The sequence below is a fragment of the Danio rerio genome, chromosome 20 (genome assembly GCF_052040795.2).
Source record: "Danio rerio strain M-AB ecotype USA chromosome 20, GRCz13ab, whole genome shotgun sequence".
In the NCBI taxonomy this organism is placed as follows: Eukaryota; Metazoa; Chordata; class Actinopteri; order Cypriniformes; family Danionidae; genus Danio; species Danio rerio.
Window position 1 is genome coordinate 27,081,764 of NC_141040.1, and position 20,944 is coordinate 27,102,707.

Here is a 20,944-nt window from a genome sequence, read left to right on the forward strand (position 1 = left end):
GATTTCATATAAACAAATCTTAATTTGTGTCCCAAAGATGAATGAAGGTCTCAGGGGATTGAAACGACATGGGGGTGAGTAGTTACAAACAGAATTTTTCATTTTTGGGTAAACTAACTCTAACAAGCCCGCAAGGGCTGAAATTATTGTCAGTACATTTTGACATCATTATAACATTTTTTACATTCTTTATTTAAAAGCAAAAATACTTTAGATATGGATTTTAATAGTAGTGCTTTTTCCATTCAATGGTACGACTTGGTACTTAGCCAGAGATGAGAAGTAATTAAGTACAAACACTTTGTAACTGTACTTAAGAAGATTTTTCTGGTGTCAGTGCTTTACTCCACACATTTTTTTGGCAACCTTTGACTTTTACTTCTTATATTTTTACACAAATATCTGTTCTTTCTACTCCTTCGATTTTTAAACCATGGTTGTTGCTTTAGTTTTCATGTTTGGTGGCGTGATCTATATTATTTTTTGTCACTGCACAAAACGAATGCCTTTGATTGTCAACATTTGTACAGTTAGAACTAAAACAGTTAAATCCCTTAAGCCTAGTTCACACTACAGGATTTTAAACATCAGCAGATCGCTGTGCCGTTCACACTACATGACTTGACTTTGTGTCTTTTGATCTCTGTGGTGTTCACACTACGCAACACTCCATGAACGATCCACAAGAGGGGGGTCACACACTACATGATCTGACAACATCTCATTCCCCATCAGCTCATTCAAGCTACCAAACCACAGCCAATGAAAATTTGAGGGAGGAGTCGTCAGAAAAAAGCTGAACACTATGTGCTGCTTGTGTGCTGATGACATCACTGACAGCGTTTCAAGCTTTGGAGAAAGCATTTAAAAACATCGTCAAATCAGCTGATTTATCAGCGGATTAATCACTCATCTGCAAGGTTCCAGTGGATAGATACACAGAGAGTTTTTAATTTTTGTAATTTTATAACTCTTTGAAATAAAACTAACTTATTTATAACACCCTGCCGTTTTCTAACTGTCAGTGTATTTCTTTCTGACATTGTTATTTTTTTATTACAAAACAGTAAAGAACTGAGCATTTCTGCCTTAAATTACCATATTGGTTAAAATGACTGCATGCATGTCTGATACTTTTCACTGTGACTTTAAATATGTGTGCATTTTCTTGCCTGGCAACTTCCTGCTAACATAAACAAAACTTTCTGATGGCAAAAACATCAATTTACTTCAGATATCTTACAAAACAGCATATTCTGTGCTGTTAAATAGCTCCTGTTTGAAAGTGAAAATGAAAGCCAAGACCTTTAAGTGTTTTAGTATCTTAACTACATATTTATAGGCTGTATTACCAAAACAATATTATATTTTTAGGTAATGGTGTCATTAAATATGATGCCAGACATTCAAAGCTAATTTTAATATCTCAATAATAGCTGTGAATGTAAATATGTTGTGACAATATGGCGTTTTATATGAGAACGGTCAGAATGAGCAGTATGGTAATTCTAATAGTTACAGAATTCTAGTTTCACTGTTAATATAGCCTACTCTCATGTCTGTGCTAACGCAGAATGAAGCGAGTGCACTGATGCCCATTCTGACCAATCACAGATGTTTCTGCTGAGCTCCTGAACACACAGCCATTCAGCTCATGCTGATATGCTCTCTCATTGGCTGTAGCTCGTCACTACATCTGATCACACGTGGGGTTGAGTCGGCCGACTGCTCTGCAATATTTAGCATGCTGAATGTTGGATTTCCGTCTGCGAGGTGTCGGCGACGCGTCAGCGAGCCTCGTTGATGCGTTGCTCAGTAGTTCACACATAAAGAGCGGCGAGCGCCGTGCACCCGCAGATTTCTTCCCGATCACAGCCCGATCTGTCGGCGAGCTCGTTAACTTCCAAATCGGGCTCAAATCAGGTTTAAAATCCTCTAGTGTGAACTAGGCATTATGTATGCTGTATGCACTGAGATTTATTTATTTTATTTTCAACCAGTTCCTATTTCCTATTTATACTGCTCTACTGTTGTCTTTACTTAAATTAGTTTAACAAATAATTTTACATCAAAATCATTCACACTGGGTGACTTAAATGAATAAAATGATTTTTAAAAAGCATCAGGAATTTAGCACATGAAAAAAAAGTTCTGAAGGCTGTAATTGTGACGGTGTATGTTTATTTATTTTTTGTTTTTTTTGCATAGAATAAATGTATTAACAGCTTTACTGACTATATCCATGAAAGAAAATATCCACAATACTAAAAAAAAGAAACACTAAAAACATGGGATATATTTGTTTAGTTTTGAAGATAATGAAGCAGCTTTAGCCGAATTCTATTTAATTTTATTTATTATACCAAAAGAAAAACAAATGTTTTGGACAAAATTAAGTGTGAATTGAAGATGTTTATTATTTGTAAAGATTTAGGCCTCATTTCTTTACAGCATGTGAATAGACATCAATGGCAGGTGTTTGTTTTGATCTAAAAGCAGAAAACTACATAGCTGAACGCTGTAAGTTTGGATCAGGATGATGATGCACAGATTTTTGAGCAATGTCGTTTTGCATTATTGCACACTGTTATGTTGCTTGGCTACTTTATTGCTGAAAATTAGCAACAATTTTTAGGTCTAGTTGCCAGTGTGAAACTAAAACAGGAAGTAGTATGGATACTTTGTCCATTTTTTAGGCTGTCCTTCTTTACATTTACTTAAGTACAGAAGTGTAGTCAGTACCTCAACTTTTCCCAGAGTCGTTTTAAACATGAGCATCTGTACTTCTACTTGAGTAAAAGATGTGTTTACTTTTGCCATCTCTGTACTTAGCATGGTTCAGCACAGCTCAACCAGACTCAGAGCGGGTGCTCTTATAGACATATCCTTAAAGCTGATTTATACTTTATAAACTAAATTTATACTGCGTCAAGTACGCATGGTTGGTCCGGCAGTGCCTTCACACATTTGTCTGCTTGCTTTTTGAAAGTTTTATTGTCAGAGCAGCACACAAACAGAATGCAGAAGTATAAATAGACGACTACGTACAAGGTATACGCCGTGGGCAGATGCAGAAGTGTAAATCAGGCTTTACAGCTACGCTGACTCTACCTCAACCAGCCCCTGCTGGATCTGCTCCTAAGCCACTTGTTTATGATGTTAATACATTAAGAAGATTTTAAAGAAGTATGTTGTTATTGAGGTTGCGCAGTGGGTAGTGAGTGGGTAGAGTGTAGTTGCCTCACAGCAAGAAGTTTGCTGGTTTGAGCCTCGACTGGGTAAGTTGGCATTTCAGTGTGGAGTGTGCATGTTCTCCCAGTGTTTGCATGGGTTTCCTCCGAGTGTTAATCAGGTAAGCTAACTTGGCCTTAGTATGTGAGTGAGACAGTGTGTATGGTTGTGAGAAAGACAGTGTGTTTGGGTGTTTCCCAGTGATGAGCTGCAGCTGGAAGTACATCCGCTGAGTAAAACATATGCTAGATAAGTTGGCAGTTCATTCCGCTGTGGCAACCCCTGCTAAATAAAGGGACTAAGCCAAAAAGAAAATGAATGAATGCACGTTGTTATTGTGCATACCTGGAGTTCCTTGTATGTGAGTGCAAATGCACATACAGAGAGAGAGAGAAAGAGAGAGAGAGAGAGAGAGAGAGAGAGAGAGAGAGAGAGAGAGAGATCTGCCACTGATCATTGGTTTTGATTTTCATTTGCTTTGTAAGAGTGTTCATTTAATTTTGTACCTCATTTGTCAGCTTTGTGTGTATTTAGGACTTGTACAAACCAACTAAGGTGAGTGGGACTAACAGTTAAGTGCATCAAGTCTTTTCACATTTCACACTTCCCCTCACCTGAACAGATTATAAATAGTCAAACAAATGTTTCACAACAAGCGGAACATCTGCACCTCATCTACTGATCACGATTCAGCCACATTAAGTTGCTTGTATCAGTCCTTTAAATAATCCTAGAGCGGCTGTTGCTGACTGTTTATTTAAATCTAGTAGCTTTAGCGTCTCGTGTAGAAAATCCAGTGGCACAGGTGGTGAGGATTCTCTCCGCTATTCAGTATCTGCAATGTTTACACATCATATTTTGTTAATGTTATGGTTTCTTGGTACCTCAACCAAAGTGGTATCAAAAAAGTATGACCTCTAGGAACTGTACACAGTGGAAAAACACCCCAAATATGAGCCATACTGAACCAAACCGTGCTATTGACCTTATTCTAAAATGCGGAAGTGCGCCTGTTTTCGCGATTGTCTTAGAACTTCCGATTCAGTCGCCTATGGGAGAAATGACTAGGAATAATAAACGGCAGAAAATGGCCAAACTACTTGCTCAACAAACAAATGTGTGCATGACTACACAGACCAAGTAGCATAATATAATAAGAAAATATTAAATTGCAACATCAAGCAGCGTAACGAGCAGTTGTTAACGTCAAAAAATGAATTGAAGTGAATGTGACCAAAAGTCGCGAGACAAAAAGATTCAAATGGCAGCGCCCACTCGTCAGCTGAGAATAAGGTGAACACCATAATGTGGAAAAGTGGCATAAATCTATTTTATAATGCAGAATGAGCTAATTGCTCTATACGAGAGCCCAGATAAATCTGAGCTCTTCTGTTTGATCTAGAAGACACGACAAATGGCAGGTTATCCATTCAAGGTTGCGACAAGCTATTTATTTGTATTCCTCCAGTTTACTGGCCCTATCGAATGGCTCCTGTAAGAGCTACACTCAGCAAAACTCCACTCGCTTTACAATTCATACCATGGGAATGGAAAAAAAGATTCAACTATCTGTACAAGAGATACTTCTGCTGAGCAGACAAAGAGGTGAAACAACCCAAAATAGCAGCATCCCTCAGCAGTCTCAAACCCTGTTGTAAGTGAAGGACTGTGATGAACCCAGCATGTATGCAGTAAACAACAACGAAGAACGATGAACGATGTATCGCCACAGGCAATCATTATGCTGAAAATATTGCTAAAGTATCAAATAAAGCTTCTAAAGTGGATAATAAGTGTTCATTAGTCATCTGTCTTAATGTGTACACACTCACCCTGGCAAAGTCGAAGGCATATCGGTAAATGAGTTTGAAACTGGTGGCATCGTTGAGGACGGACCTCAGGTAGTCTAGAGAGTTCCTGAGTTTTTCAGTAGAGTCACATCTGCATATGACAGAAGCAGAGGATAAGGTCAATGTTTTTGACAAGAAGAAGTGTAGTATAGTACCATGGTAGATGATGTATAAAAGATCCGTGTTTAGCTAGACATACTGCAATGAGCCCATTCCCTTGAGCCACTCCTGTAAAGTGAAGTACCCCATGCTCTGGGCATCAAGCTTCCAGGCCAATACCAGCATGACCACCTGCATATGAACATGCATTAAACTGAGCATTGATGAGATGGTTTTGAATCAAAAATATGAAATCAGATGAGATGAGTTTAGTTTCTTACATTCTCTGGCTCAACTCCAATGTCTTCACAGAATTTCTCCATTCCCTCTGGTCCAACCACGTCATCACACCCTGTTTTAATGCAATTTGATATTTTATATATATTATATATATATATATATATATATATATATATATATATATATATATATATATATATATATATATATATATATATATATATATATATATATATATATATATATATATATATATATATATATATATATATATATATATATAGAAGGCTCAGGAAAGTACAGTATGTGTACATTAAAGGGTTAGTTCACACAAAAATGGAAATGTCAATGAGCTCCCTGGCCCTGCATATACAGCAGTGGTCCAGTCTAGTTCAAAGAAAAATACCAAAAACTGTCAAAACACTCCATGTGTCTTCAATGGTTAAATCGGAATATCATGAAGCTACTAGAATAATTTTCTGCACACATAAACCAAGAATAACAACATTATTCAACGGTTTCATTTCCTCAGTGTCAGTATAGAGTGCACATTCATGACAAGGCGTATTCGAGGTATATGTCAGCAGCACGACCAAGTGCAAAATGCAGAACAGAACTCTCATGAATGTGCACCCTATACAAACACTGAGGACAAGAAACTTGTGAATGAAGTTGGCATGGGCCGGTATAAGATTCTTATGGCATGATAACCTTAGATAAAAATGTCACTGCTCTAAAATGAGTTCTTTTTAAATGTCTAGGTAAAAAGCTACAACTTTTTTTGCCAATGGAACACAGTTTACTTTATTTAAAGAAACATTGAAAATATTTTGGATTAGTAGTTTTTGATGGGGAGGTTTTATCTTCTGATGAAGATACAGTTGTAAGTAAATAGTTATGAAAAACGTGAAAAAAACAAAAAAAATAAAACAATGGTTTTTTTTATGGTGAACTAACTCTTTACACCATACGTCTAAAGCTCAATTCCTGGATTGCCGCAGCTTTGCATAGTTTGGCTCCAACCCTAATCAAACACAGCTGATCCAACTAATTATGGTGTTCAAGACTACTGAGTGGTACAGTACGGTACGGTACACTTTTATGGCCGCTTCCACTGTCAATGTACCTAAAAACAATACGTACCGTACCACTTTTTGGGTACACTTTTGGAAGGCAATTGGTTTGTAGAGATACATCACTAGTTCGTGGAAAAACAGCAGAATGAAAACAAAGGAACCGCTATTTTTTAAAACACAGCTGAGACATTACACCATAATAATATATATATATATATATAATTACCAGCCATGGTCAACCCGAGCTTAAACAAAACTTGTCGTCATCTTGTTGAACAGTCACAAAGCCAAGATGAAGAGCAGAATCTACTATTGGTACCCCTTTGGCAGTGGAAACACAAGCCTGCTAAAGGTGACCCGTACTGCACCGTACTGTACCACTCAATGGAAACAGGCTATTAAGCAGGTGTGAGTTGGAGGTAGAGCTGCGGCCCTCCAGGAATTAGGTTTGAGACCACTGCACCATGATTAAGAATATACAAATGTTATCGAAAGGAATGTTTACTACATATAATCCACATGTTTGGCAAACCACCCTGGTAGTGTCTCATTAAACCTCAATATTAGTAGACATCATCAGAAGCCACTGGTATTATTTTGTTTTGCATGTGTATGTTTTTTGACTCTCTAAGTACCAATAGACTTGCGTTTCCACAGTACCTCCACTGTTTCATCTAAAACATTTCTTTAACGTTCTACTAAACACAAAAAAAATCTTGGGTGGTCTGAGGGTTAGTAAAGTTACAGTAGTTTTTCCTTTCTGAGTGAACTAAATGGCAGAGAGTAGCCTAAATTTAGCTGACATTTTCCCTGCCTTCTAGACATTATCAAGTCAAATTACATCAACTCAGCCAATTTTGATCTGATTATACCTTTTCTAGATTACATAAAAAAGTCCAAAGAATAGCACAATGACTAAATATGACTGATATTGCCCACATACCTGCATATTCATAAAACCACTCTAAACATCTCTTGCTAGAAAAAGCTTCGGCTTCCTGGATTTGCAATGCCTCCTGTTTTCTGTAAACACTGAAAAGAACAGACAGGACAAAGCGACGCTATTTAAACACGCATTAGCACACACTTGTACAAAGATTAAGGCACAAGCATGATGCATCTGATACAAATAAGAGGAGACACATGCTCTGAGGGCAGAAATCCACCCACACAAACACAGATCTGGTGGTACAATTAGCAGTTATAAAAGTTATGCAACTTTCTTTTAACATTACTGTAGAGATCTGTTTCTGTCATGGATAAATGCTGAATTTCCTAACTAATCTGACAGAATCCTAGTTGACTTACTCAATTAAAGGCTGGGTAGATGAATGAGCGTGTGTGTTAGGGCTGCACAATATATCGTTTCAGCATCGATAATGCAATACAACTATTGCAGATGCGCACATTGCAGGATCTGCAATGTCAGATATGACTTATTGTTGACCAGGAGCTTGTAGACTAATGGCAAAGTTGAATAATTCTGGATTTAAAGTTTATTAGTTGCAATTTTTCCCCTTTCTTTTTCTCTCTGTTAAACATGAAATGAGTTTAAAGCATGCAGGCACAAGAAACTGCTTTAACAAGGACTAATTCAATTAGATTTCATAGTGACTATATGGACACAATGGGCTATATGCACAGCTAGTGTTTTTCAGCCAATGATAAACTTCCAGTGAAAGCTTAATGTGACTATTTTTTAATTTCATAAGGTTCCTTTTACAGCACTGATGTTGTAATGTAATAACAATACATTCAGTTAAAGAGACTTAAGCATTCGATTAATTGTTCAATTGTGAAATAAGAAGAAAACCGCAGTCAGTATCAGCAGGTTAGCGCAGAAACTCCATTGAAAATACTGGGGCAAAATAAACTGTCATATTTTAAAGACATGGCAGGGGAAATGGATTAAATGCAGTGCTTCTTGTCCGGTCTGAGACCCACTTCATATCATATATCTATCAGGCAGTGATGATCACTGATTTGTGAAGAAATCAGACCTTAAACCTGGCAATTTTACAATGGAAAGGGAGTTTACCGGATGAGCTGAGGCTGCCTGGCTGAAATGAAAAGTCTGTGTGCATATACGCTATTACAATATTTTTATCCAACTGCCATTAATACCAGACACATATAAAACACTTGTTATTTCTCATTTGTATGTTTCCCCCATCATAAAAATCAATTTTAAAGTTCATTTTAATAATTTATGTAGATGCACTCCTGTATTAAATCACCCCAAACATTGAGTTCTTCACAAAAACAGTTCTATCCATCTGATAAAATAAATGTTGTATCATTGTATGTGTGTGTGTGTGTGTGTGTGTGTGTGTGTGTGTGTGTGTGTGTGTGAGGGAATAAAAAAAAGATGGAAAATGGACTAAAATGAATAGCTGGATAAAAAAGATAACTAGAGAAGAATTGGACTACTAGTGTATCACATAATAACTTGAAAAAATGCCAGAAATTCTTCCAACTACTGAAAAATTTTTTTGGTAAGAAGCAAAAAAGTCAGTACTCAAAAATAGTTTCAGGTTGATCCTTCAACAAGAGGTCAATGGATAGGAATTGTAATAGAAATGCACTGTATGAAGAGACTGACATTTAAACTCAGACTTGATAAAAAAGTACAAGTATTGGTAAAATTGACTGAGTTTGTCATTGTAAACAATATGTGATCATGTGCTTCAAATGTATTGTAAATTTTGTAACCCCCATGACAACCGCTTTGTTACCCCCCTTTTTTAATTTTATTTATAATTTTTAATCATGTTTTTTTCCTAAATTTTTTTTTTTAAAGAGAAAAAGGGGAAATGAAAAGCTGGAGAAATGGATATATAAAAAAGGTCAATGTTATTTTATTTGAGCATACTTATCCTGCCGGCTCTTCTTAGCAGACAGGTCATCTCCAGCAGTGGGTCTCCTCTTTTTCCTTGGGGGCATGGCTCTGGAGCAGCAGGCTGGAAAAGCAGGAGAGATAATTATTTTTATCTCCCTTTTTCAGTCATTCTCTCTTCTTAAGTGTAATGTCCTAATTTTATAGTACACTTGTAAACTGTTAACGTTAACACCTAGCACACTGTGAATGCTACGGGGGACGAATAAGAGCATTAGGGTCAAAATACACTACCTTTCAAATGTTTGAGGTTGGTAAGATGCTCACATAGGCTGCAGTTAAAAAAAATGCCTCTGAATTTTAGTGTACAAAAAAGAAAGCTAAACAGTGCTTAACATATACGAGTATACCACTCACATCTCTCTCATTCAAATTAACATTTTCTATAGGAAGCTATATAATATTATTTTTGTGCATATACATTAATCAGTGCTAAACCAAATCTGGAGCTCATCTAACAAAATAACTTGATAATGGTCGAAAATGATAGAAAATAGGAAAAAATATTAAATAAAAACTGTAAAAGAGTTAAATTATGTTACATTCTTTTAGCATGATTTTAAACGCATGATCTTTCTATTTTTAAAGATGTTCTGTGACTAAAATATTATTTTAATAAAAAATATCTGTTTAATAAATCTATTTTGTTTAAATGCACCAGAATGTATGACAATATATATATATATATATATACACACACACACACACACATATATATACATATATATATGAATGATGTGATATATAAAAAAAATATATGATTCAGGTTTCTATTTTCTGCTTAGTTCACACTTGAAGTGAAAAAGTAAAGTAAAACATATGGTGAAAAAACAGCACAATTAAATGAATCATATTTCTAAATAAACAATACAATGATGTTTGACATTAGGTGCTAAGATAATGTAACGAATGAGCATGCAAGGTCAAGTCACTACCTGTACCGTGAGACTCTGGTCCGACGTCCTCTGTCAGGTTCTATAGCCAGAAAGAAACACTATTCGAACAACAATCTACAGATCAGCACTGCATCATTAAAAGAAGAAAGCAAACATGAAATTGGTGGCTGATCAACTTATTGTCTTGTAACCATTGCATCTGCTGTCATGTTCTGGAAACAAGCTAATGTAGAGCACAATTCTGTGATAATTTTGTAATAAGTGAAAAGAAAAAGGGCTAATAATTCTGACTTCAACTATATATATATATATATATATATATATATATATATATATATATATATATATATATATATATATATATACATATACACACACTCATACACTACGGACAATTTAGCCTACCCAATTCACCTGTACCGCATGCAAACGCAGGGAGACGCAGGGAGAACATGCAAACGCAGGGAGAACATGCAAACTCCACACAGAAACGCCAACTGAGCCGAGGTTCGAACTAGCGACCCAGCGAACTTCTTACTATGAGGCGACAGCACTACAACTGCGCCACTGCATAGCCCTGTTAATATCATTTGGGAAATGATAAAAAAAGGACTAATCATTCTGACTTCAACTGTATTTATTAGATTTTACTATTCAACATATACTGCATTTTATTTCACTTTTTTTTTTTTTTTACCAAATTCAGGGCAGATTTATGGGGAAAAAGTCTGCAGATTCCATCTAGACCTATGAACTATAAATTGTCTATGATCTATTCTAATTCATATTAACACATTTTTTAAATGTATACGAATAAAAAAACATGCTTGCTCATATCTTATTGTCATAAAGCACAAACTTTAAATTCCAGTTTTTGAGTTCCTTAGACTCTTAGAATTCTTTTGAATAAATTTTTCACATGATAAAAATTCTGATTATTTTTCACAATTTAGAGAAAAGATTCTAAGACAAAATATAGCTTTGTGAGATATAAACTCAGGATTGCAAAAAGTTCACTCACTATTACAGCAAAAAAAAAAAAAAAAAAACTGGAAAAGAAATTAGAAGTAAAATCATGAGCTAAATTATGATTAGTGAGAATTTATAAAAGATACCAATTATTATTGCTATTATCATCATCTTCATTGTAATAATTTCATTCTTTCTTTAATCTGTGGGAGAAACAAGCTTCCAGCAAGTTCAACTTTGGCAAAATCCTTCAAAAAACATCTGATGTTAAAAAGGTTTAAATAAGACATATAAAAAAAAAAAACATCTGATGTTTTAGAGAAATTTGTCCATTTATTTTAAAATGGGTTTACCAAATAATCTTTAACTAAACTACCATTCACACTTGTACTTAAATTAAGTTAACTAAATTATTATCATTCATTTGTGATTTGCCTAGCATATATGCAGTTATTTTTATGTATGAACCTAAAGATAGAGAAAATAGATTTCATCATATACAGTGGAAGTCAGAATTATTAGCCCTTATTAGCCATTCATTTTTAGACATTAAAAACTGCTCATTACGCTGCTTGATGTTGCAATTTGATATTTTCTTGTTATATTATTCTACTTGGTCTGTGTAGTCATGCAAACATTTGTTTGTAGAGCAAGTAGTTTGACCGTTTTCTGCCGTTTATTATTCCTAGTCATTTCTCCCATAGGCGACTGAATCGGAAGTTCTAAGACAATCGCGAAAACAGGCGCACTTCCGCATTTTAGAATAAAGTCAATATTTTTTCGACAATCTACAGAACAAACCATCGTTATACAATAACTTGCCTAATTACACTAACCTGCCTAGTTAACCTAGTTAGGTCTTTAAATGTCTCTTTATGCTGTATAAAAGTGTCTTGAAAAATATCTGGTAAAATATTATTTACTTTCATCATGGCAAAGATAAATGAAATCTGTTATTAGAAATGAGTTATTAAAACTATTATGTTTAGAAATGTGTTGGAAAAATCTTCTCTCCGTTAAACAGAAATTGGGGAAAAAATTAAAAAGCGGTCTAATAATTCAGGGAGGCTAATAATTCTGACTTCAACTGTATATATTGTAACAGATCTTAACAAACATGCAATAAAATTCTGCTTGTTGGAGTTGCTCATTGTATGTGTGTGTGTGTGTGGTGGGTTTTTTTATTATTATTATTATATATATTTTTTTTTTATCAGAGCTTAAAATGCAAAGTCAAAACACTGGCAGAAATTCCTTCATCCCACAAACAAACAAGATGCCTTTCTGACATCTGTACTGAACTGTAACAGGCTGTAATTTCAACTATGAAGAGAACACATAACTAGCTTGAACATACAATGCTTTTTATGGTCACATCTTAACACACTGGCTGTGTCCGAAATCGCCTACATGTGTTCATATTTCATTCAAAAAGCAAAGATAAACTAGAAGTGAACCCAAAACTCATATTTTCAGTGGTCTCGGTCCACTTATTTGGTCCACACTAAGGTATGTATGGCAGCTTCCACACATACTCACATGAACTACACTAAAAGAGTAATCACACCAAACCAACCAAGTTTGAACTGTAAACAACACACAAATTGATCTTGCAACATTGGCAAACTGTGGTTTGGACCTTAGAGCAAATATATTCTGAAAGTCACAACCTGCTACAAAAAAACCCTAAAAATGAAAACATGTCCAAATCCCATCTATAATCCCTCTTGATTTAAATAATATAAAGGTTTGAATGTTAACTCTTGCAATATAACTGCTGGGTATTTAAATACATGCAAAACAGAGTCCATACTGTACTTACCAGCCTGTGCAGGGTGTGGTAGATTTTGTGGATACTGGCCAGTGTGGACAAATGAGAGTTCAGCTGGAAATCTATGACAGAGATATAAAAATACACATTTGTTACTTTATACACATGTATACAAGCTTCTGAAATGGACATGGTTTTTAAGGGTTGTTTGTGTACGTGTTTGTGTTAACATGTTTCCAGTCTATGAGGATATGGTGGGGGGTGAACGTCCGCTCCAGTGAGCTGGTAGAGTGACAGAAATATGAGAAGCAATGTGAGATGCAGAAGTGTATCTAATAGACTAATGTATCCAGAATACATTTAACTGTTCTTTGTGCCTTCGTGGTGTGTACAGCCAGGCAACTACCAACATTGTTATTCATAATCTTTATGCTGTCAAGTATGGTTTCATCACCAAGACAGAAGGTGTCAGTGTGGAGGTCATCTTTCTCTTGCATGTTAATATCAGAATATTATTGTAAAAATATTCAGAATAAATGTGTGGGACCAAGACTTTAGATTATACCCAAATACAGATAATTAACAATATGAGGCAAACCTCGTGAAATAATATTTAATAAAATCCACAAATATTTCTAATAACTGTATTAAACCTAACACTCAGAAGGTGCATTAATCAGCTGTGTGTGATATGATGGAAATAAAAAGTTTTTGTAGGAAGGAACGTGATGTCGCTTTGAAGTTTTTTTATGATGATTATTATTATTGTTAGATTCAGTTTTTTTTCCATTCAGAGGACTTAATCTGATAAAACCCCAAAAAAGGGAATTATAGTGTAAATAGATGCATTTTGAAAGGTCAAAGGTAAATTTCAAAACACCCATTACACTTCTGCAAGAAGAGTTGTTCTCATGCACTCTAATGGATAACTTTCTTGGGTTTAAAGGAGTCTAATTTTAATTTTAGGTATCTCTTATATTTAAATGTGATAAGGGGGAAAGAAAACTGGCAAATATGATCAAATTCAATGTTTATATTGTAAATGCCTATTCATTGTAATAGACATTGTTTTAATGTAATTTTTTGTATTCGTCAAACTATTTATGTATATGTTTGCACTGACATGCAAGTATGTAGCTCACTAATTGAACATTATACCCAATAATCACTATATTCATACCCTAATACGTAGGCTAGTCGTTTAGGAAGCACGTAAACTAGGTTAATAATTGCCAAATGCATACTTAATGATCAAAACTTTAATACTGACGCCAGCATATGATTAGATTATTTACACTTATTATGAGCTTACACGTTCTAATCGGACCTAGAAATATATACGTGTATGTGTGTTTGTGTGTATCGATGCAGGCCTCTGAATATGAACGCTATGCCAACAGCCAAGACCCCGAAACAGCATTAACTTCAGGTACGATGAAATGTCTACTATTTAAACAGTTGCCGGTATCTAATGCAGTGCATCATTAATGCAAACCCTACATAAAACGAGACCATTTGTGAACCTGTGACGCAGTTGTCAGGAATGCCAGTTTTTATGAAATCCCCCCAAAATTGTAAAACACAACATTAGTTAAAATCACACCAGCACGTTTCAAACATTCACAGTTTTACGCTGACTACAGTTTAAAATCTGATTTTCTGCCACAAAGCTCATAGATATGTATACACGCATAACTTGCGACGACTTTACAAAGTATCTAGAGAGTGTGCGAGCTTCTGGGGAATGTAGTCTAATGACAAACAACGCCTGCGTCTGCCAACGACACGGGTCGGCTGAATAAACCACATTTCCCAGAATTCCCCAAATCATAATTTCAATCGGTACTCTCCCCAACTGATGAATGCGACCCAAATGCTGCAAAAAAGATTTTCTATCTTTAAAAAAGACAGCCTTTCACAACGATACGCAGTTTGTCTTTTAAGGGGACGTACAGTAATGCGCCAGATCACACTCGACGTGTTTGCAAGCACTAAATTTTTACACAACTGCGTCACAATTTTCACCCCCTGTCATTTTTCCGCAGTTTTCTCGAAAAAAAACTGAGCAGATTAGCTTCAAAACAACAACCTTTCACTTGCACGTCGGTGGCTTTGCATTAGTCATTCGAGTTGTCAGGAGATGGATGCCTTAAGGTTATTTGGGTATTAAAGGTAATTAGTGTACAAGTGTATTGTGTAAATAGGATCAGATACCTTGTTCGGATTGCTGTATATACTCAAGCACAGAATGCTAAAATGCAACGATAATCAACGAAGGTCGTTGTCTCTTGCAAGCGCCCAAAACATCGGAGTAATTACACAAAGAGAGCAGCTAGCAAGCTCTGAGTCAATCTGGTGATCTGTATGCTCCGGTAACGGCTACTTTACTCACAAAATGCGTCAACACAGCGAATCATACATCTTAAAAGAAGTCACGGCGACTTGTCAGGGTGCAGCAAGCACGCAATTGTCATCACAGCTCGACAGAAAACGAATAGCAGTGAAAACGTACTATTGTACTTACTTGACGCATCTGAGTGCATTTTTATGAAACACACAACTGTATTTGTGTGAGTCTGCAGACCGGCCAGTGGGCGGGACACGTCAACATTACACATGCCCACAAATGATTTAGATGGCCGAAATTTTCAGTGGCCACGCCCACTCGTGTCCATGATTGGTCGAGAGGAGTGTCAAATACAGTGCGCCAGAAACATTGTGTACATCCCGCCTCTTAACCGACGTGATTGGTTGAAATGCTTCAACAACCCCACCTCTCGCCGTTCGTGATTGGCTTAGAAGTATGTCTACACCCATCAGTTACGATAGTTTCCTCGTGCATAGAAGAAAGCCAGCCCACGATGACATGCTATTGGCTCAGCTGTACACCAACACAGAGCACACTTGGGCTAACAAAACAATGGTGGGAAAATACAGTTAAAAACATTAGGCTACTGAACGAGGCGACTGCTTTAGGTTAATTGTGCGCTACTGTCGTCCAAAACATTTCTTTGAAAAGTTGCGAAAGTGAATGGAAAACATCACAAGGAGCAGGAACCCCAATTATGTAAGCCATTGTGTTTAAAGGGGGAGTTCACCGCCCCAAAAACATCATTTTCTTACTCTCATGTTGTTTATATTATAACACGTTATGACTTATATCTGATGAACACAAAAGAGTGTACAGGGCAACCTCGCAGGCATTAAATTCAATGTTATGACAGAATTGAGCATTTAGGGCATATTGCTGCAAATTTTCATGTCTGTTTGTGTGTATATCAGGGTAATACAAGAAAACATGGACAGTGCCCAGTGTCAAATGGTCTATTTTACACAAATGGCTAATATTGTTGAAAAAAATATATAGGGAAAATAAAATTAATACCTTTGCTTCCTGACAACACACTGATGGCAAGGGTGCATGATATTGGAGAAATCTTAGATTTTAATATTTAGTCCTTTATTCTTCTCTAATGTATTGCAATATGATTACAATTTCACCCGACGATTTAAGTAGCTCTATTTGAAAAGAATTCCTTAATTTAGATTGATTGGGATGACTTTCATGCATAAATCATCATAAAATCCACTTGTTAAGTGATGACGTGTTTGTGACGTATGTAATACTGTTTCTGGGTCCAAGCCGCCATTCACTTGAGTGGAGAAATCTTTCGTTTATGATCACTTTTTATTCCTATCACACATTAAAGATAATTTTACATAAAGTCATAGTGTACACAACAATCTCTGGGCTTGCTGCATAACAAATACCAAAATTTTAACAATTTATAAAACAATGAATCACTTTCTGGCTATCGGATATTAGGCATGGACATATATATTGCGATCGTGACTTTCTAAAGTATTAAATCGCTTTGTAAACGTTTATTATTACCATTTCATGAATCTCCCCATATAGTTGAATAGAGCGTTTGGACCCGGAAGCTGCTCCGCGTGACGTCACACTTAACAAGCGAATAATCTAAATTAAACAAACAGTGTGTGCAAGCTTTTGGTCCAATTGGCAATATGATGGAAAAAGACATTCATCATTCACATAAATGGCACATCCATACACCTATTTGGGATAATAATGATCTTCAATATTGTGGTGCACCATTTCTTTCAAGGAAATGGATGCAGAAAGGCATGTATATGCTAAAAGATATTTCTGGTTCTAATGACATATAAGTTTTTATTTTTGTGATTAAGATCGACCATGAAGGCCTATGAAGTTCCCTGAGGGGACGATCTTCCCACTCATCCAACCATTGCTTGGTTTGATCTGTCCCCTACTAATCATTTTACCTCATGGGTTTACAGAAAGGCCTTACAGCAAAGCATTTAGCTATACAGCGCAGATGGGAAACTGACTGTCAACTAGAAGAGGGTGTCACAGACTGGGAAAGAGTATGGCTGAACATTTTTACTTCATCTAAAAATCCCCAATTCACTATAACTTTTGTCATAGAACCTACTGGACCCCACCCAAAAGCCATCAAATCAATGCTTTCTTTAGTCCTCTCTGTGATAAATGTCTTGACCAGGAACTCTGATCTTTTTTCATATGATGTGGGAATGTGGAAAAATACAAAACATATTGGAATGAGGTCTGTGTTATCTTATCTAAAATTATTGAGTACCTGTACCGGTGAATCCTTCCATTTTATTTCTGAGCGACAATTCTACGTTGCATTTCACCAAGCTCCTAAAAGCAGTTTGGCAGGTTGGCTTAACTTCTGCAAAAAAATAAATAAATAAAAACATGGGATCATGATCAGGATCCAGAATGATTGCTTTAAGTTATTTTGTATAATTTATACCTGATACACTCCCTTGTTTTTTGTTTTTCTGTTAACTTCTATTCATTGGATAGGGGAGGGGGATAGTTGAGTTAATATATTGTTTTTTCAACCTGTACGTATAATAATAATAATAAGTCTATATATATATATATATATAATTGTCGCTCAGAAATAAAATGGAAGGATTCACCGGTACAGGTACTCAATAATTTTAGATAAGATAACACAGACCTCATTCCAAAATGTTTTGTATTTTTCCACATTCCCACATCATATGAAAAAAGATCAGATATATATATATATATATATATATATATATATATATATATATATATATATATATATATATATATATATATATATATATATATATATATATATATATACAAGAATAGATAATCACTGCGCTTTAGAGTCAAAAAATCCTCAGATGCATATATTGTACCTGAATGCGAGGGCGCAGAGTTGCTTTTGATATTGGTGGGGACTTCAGAGTACAAAAACTGAACCTCACACATTCTGTTTCACTATTTTAAAAACATAAATAATTATTTAAATAAATAAAATTCAATTAGTAACATAGAAAATAACATTAAATCAACCATGTCTCATGCTGCAAAGGTAAACTTACATGATTTTACTTTGCAGAGAAATTAATGCAAACTTCTGGAAATATATGCAAAATAAACGAATAAAACATGTTTTTAATAGGCTATAAATGGTAATGTAGTAGCTATCTACCACTAACAAGTGGGCTAATATGCAAAGAAAATCTGCTATTCAAAAATGTGTATAAAATGCTAATGTCCATATTGGCTCGGATGCATTAAATAGGCTAATAATAATAACATTAAGATTTTTTAAATCACAAAATATAGAAAATGTATGGAATGCTGATATTTTTTGAAGGTGTCATCTCAAAGTTGTAAATTCCAGCATAGTGACAACACTACAGTTATTGTAAAGATTGTTATATGCATCAAAAGCAATATGGGTGAAGCTATTGCAGGTATATTTTACATTTAAAAAAAAATGAAGGAACAAAGCGCTTTAAAAACAGCAATTATTTACAGTATCTTATAGAAAACATATTTATTTTTTATAATTCAGCTTTTGCCGAACATAAATGATTGAATGTTTCAATTTTAGGGAATAAAAAGTTTGTTATTGTTTGTCAACACTGTCATGGATGAATTTATTAATGTTCAGAAATAATAATAAATCATGGCAAGAAAAATCCTAATGTGTAGTTACTAAATTGGAACTGAATTGACAGTCACAATTTAGAGTTTTACAACTTTTTAACCAAACATTCTACTTGCTACATGCTAACATCACATGTTACCAATGAAATCAAGATTAAAATATTTAAAATTGTCAAATATGTGATTAATGAAATATTCGGTTTTCCTTTTGCAATTGTGGTAATAGTATTTACAGTTTACAGTTTAAACATTTAAAATATTGGTGATGTTTATTTATTTATTTATTTTTTTTTTAAGAAAAGCAAAATAAAATATTTTTTATTGCACAATAATACATGATGGAAAAATACACTGACTAATTCGAACATCAAGAAATCACGATTTTTGGTAAAAGTCCTATCAGCATGCTTCAGCATATACCCCATAACCATTTTTTTCTGATTGTTGTTTGACAATTGAGAGAGAATTATTTATTTTGGAGGTGATTCAATTATTGGTGGGAACATTTGAATTACTCTGGATATTAGTGGAGACATTTCCACTCTGTCTGTGCTAATTCTACACCCTTGCCTGGACACTTTTTAAAACACTGAAATGCTCACACATTCATATTCCTTAACAACACATGCAAATGACAAACTTTCACACCATTATGGTTAAACTTTGCAGTGACTCCACAAATCTCATGTGTTCTAAACTCTGTCACCTTGTCAACTATAATCCCAATTTAACATCTCATATCTTGCGATGTAACTACTGTGGATGTGCACATTGTCATATCGATGCTGAATCGATATATTGTACTGCCCTGGGCTTACATAAAGCTAATTGTTTGATCAGTGCAGGAAACTGAACATTATTTACAGCATTATTACTTTTTATCCACAGCTTTGACAACATGAAGAGCAAAATTATTATCACATAAAGGCACATCCAAGGACACTTACTCACATGTAAACTAACACTGTTTAAAACTGAGATTGACTTGAAGAGTATTTGTGCTAACCCTGGATGCTGAACCCTATATAGTAACATCAGAGGCAGTGGATCAATACAAATAATCTTGTAATAACGTTCAGTTTCTTGCACAGATTGATTGTTTCGCTTAATAAGAATTTAATGTATTGTCAATGTGTTTCTCAAGGTGTTTTTGACTTGCATTTTATGAATCATCAAGGATCATGCTTCTCATGAATATCCTACACCTTAAATTGCTGAGGGGGAGTAAAATAACAGCAAATTGGTATTTTGGGGTGAACTATCTTTAAACATTCCCTGCAGCTTTTATGTGAATAATATTTTCCCCCATTTACTCGTCTCACATTGCTTAAATCAGTGTTATTTTTAGATACAACTCACCTTCCTTAGGCCTATTCCTTATATCAGGGGTGGCCACTGCAGAAATATTTTTATTTATTTTCATTTTGGTTACAATTTTTGACATTTTTGTTGTGTAATGTTGGCTTTTTGATCTTTCCTAATGTGTATTAATATTTATTTCACTTTATGACATGGCAAGAAGGTGTAAGTTACATTTTGAATTGCTTGAAATCTATACACCACACACACACACACACACACACACATACATATATATATATATATATATATATATATATATATATATATATATATATATATATATATATATATATATATATATATATATATTTGTGTGTATGTGTGTGTGTGTGTGTGTATAGTATTAAAGTTTCTTTTTAAACATAGCAACCATAGCAATAAATCAGTAAAAAACAATAAATGTAATAAATAAATGAAAAATGGGGGTGAATGGTTAGCACTGTTGCCTCACAGCAAGAAGGTCTGCTGTGGCAACCCCTGATGAATAAAGGGACTAAACCGAATGAAAATGAATGAATGAAATACCAAGCGGGGCTATTTATCA

General features: G+C 34.9%; 2 protein-coding genes across 22 annotated transcripts in view; one reads left to right on the forward strand and one right to left on the reverse strand.

Annotated features, from left to right (window-relative positions):
- Window positions 1-20,944, reverse strand: part of dcun1d4 (DCN1, defective in cullin neddylation 1, domain containing 4 (S. cerevisiae)) — a 41,018-nt gene that overhangs the window by 6,712 nt on the left and 13,362 nt on the right. For 2 of the 21 annotated variants that reach the window (XM_087297018.1, XM_087297019.1), the window contains exons 3-9: window positions 13,080-13,150; window positions 10,328-10,367; window positions 9,369-9,456; window positions 7,440-7,528; window positions 5,462-5,532; window positions 5,281-5,372; window positions 5,064-5,172 (exon numbers count right to left, since the gene is read on the reverse strand). In XM_087297018.1, coding sequence (XP_087153144.1) covers window positions 5,064-5,172; window positions 5,281-5,372; window positions 5,462-5,532; window positions 7,440-7,528; window positions 9,369-9,439 — 432 coding nt within the window. In that variant the 5' untranslated portion in view covers window positions 9,440-9,456; window positions 10,328-10,367; window positions 13,080-13,150. 21 annotated transcript variants of the gene reach the window in all.
- The window catches only part of ociad2 (OCIA domain containing 2), a 30,392-nt gene continuing 12,638 nt past the window's right edge, over window positions 3,191-20,944 (forward strand). The window contains exon 1 of the mRNA XM_087297193.1: window positions 3,191-3,352. The gene's annotated coding sequence lies outside the window, so the exon portion shown is untranslated. The remainder of the gene's footprint in view (window positions 3,353-20,944) is intronic.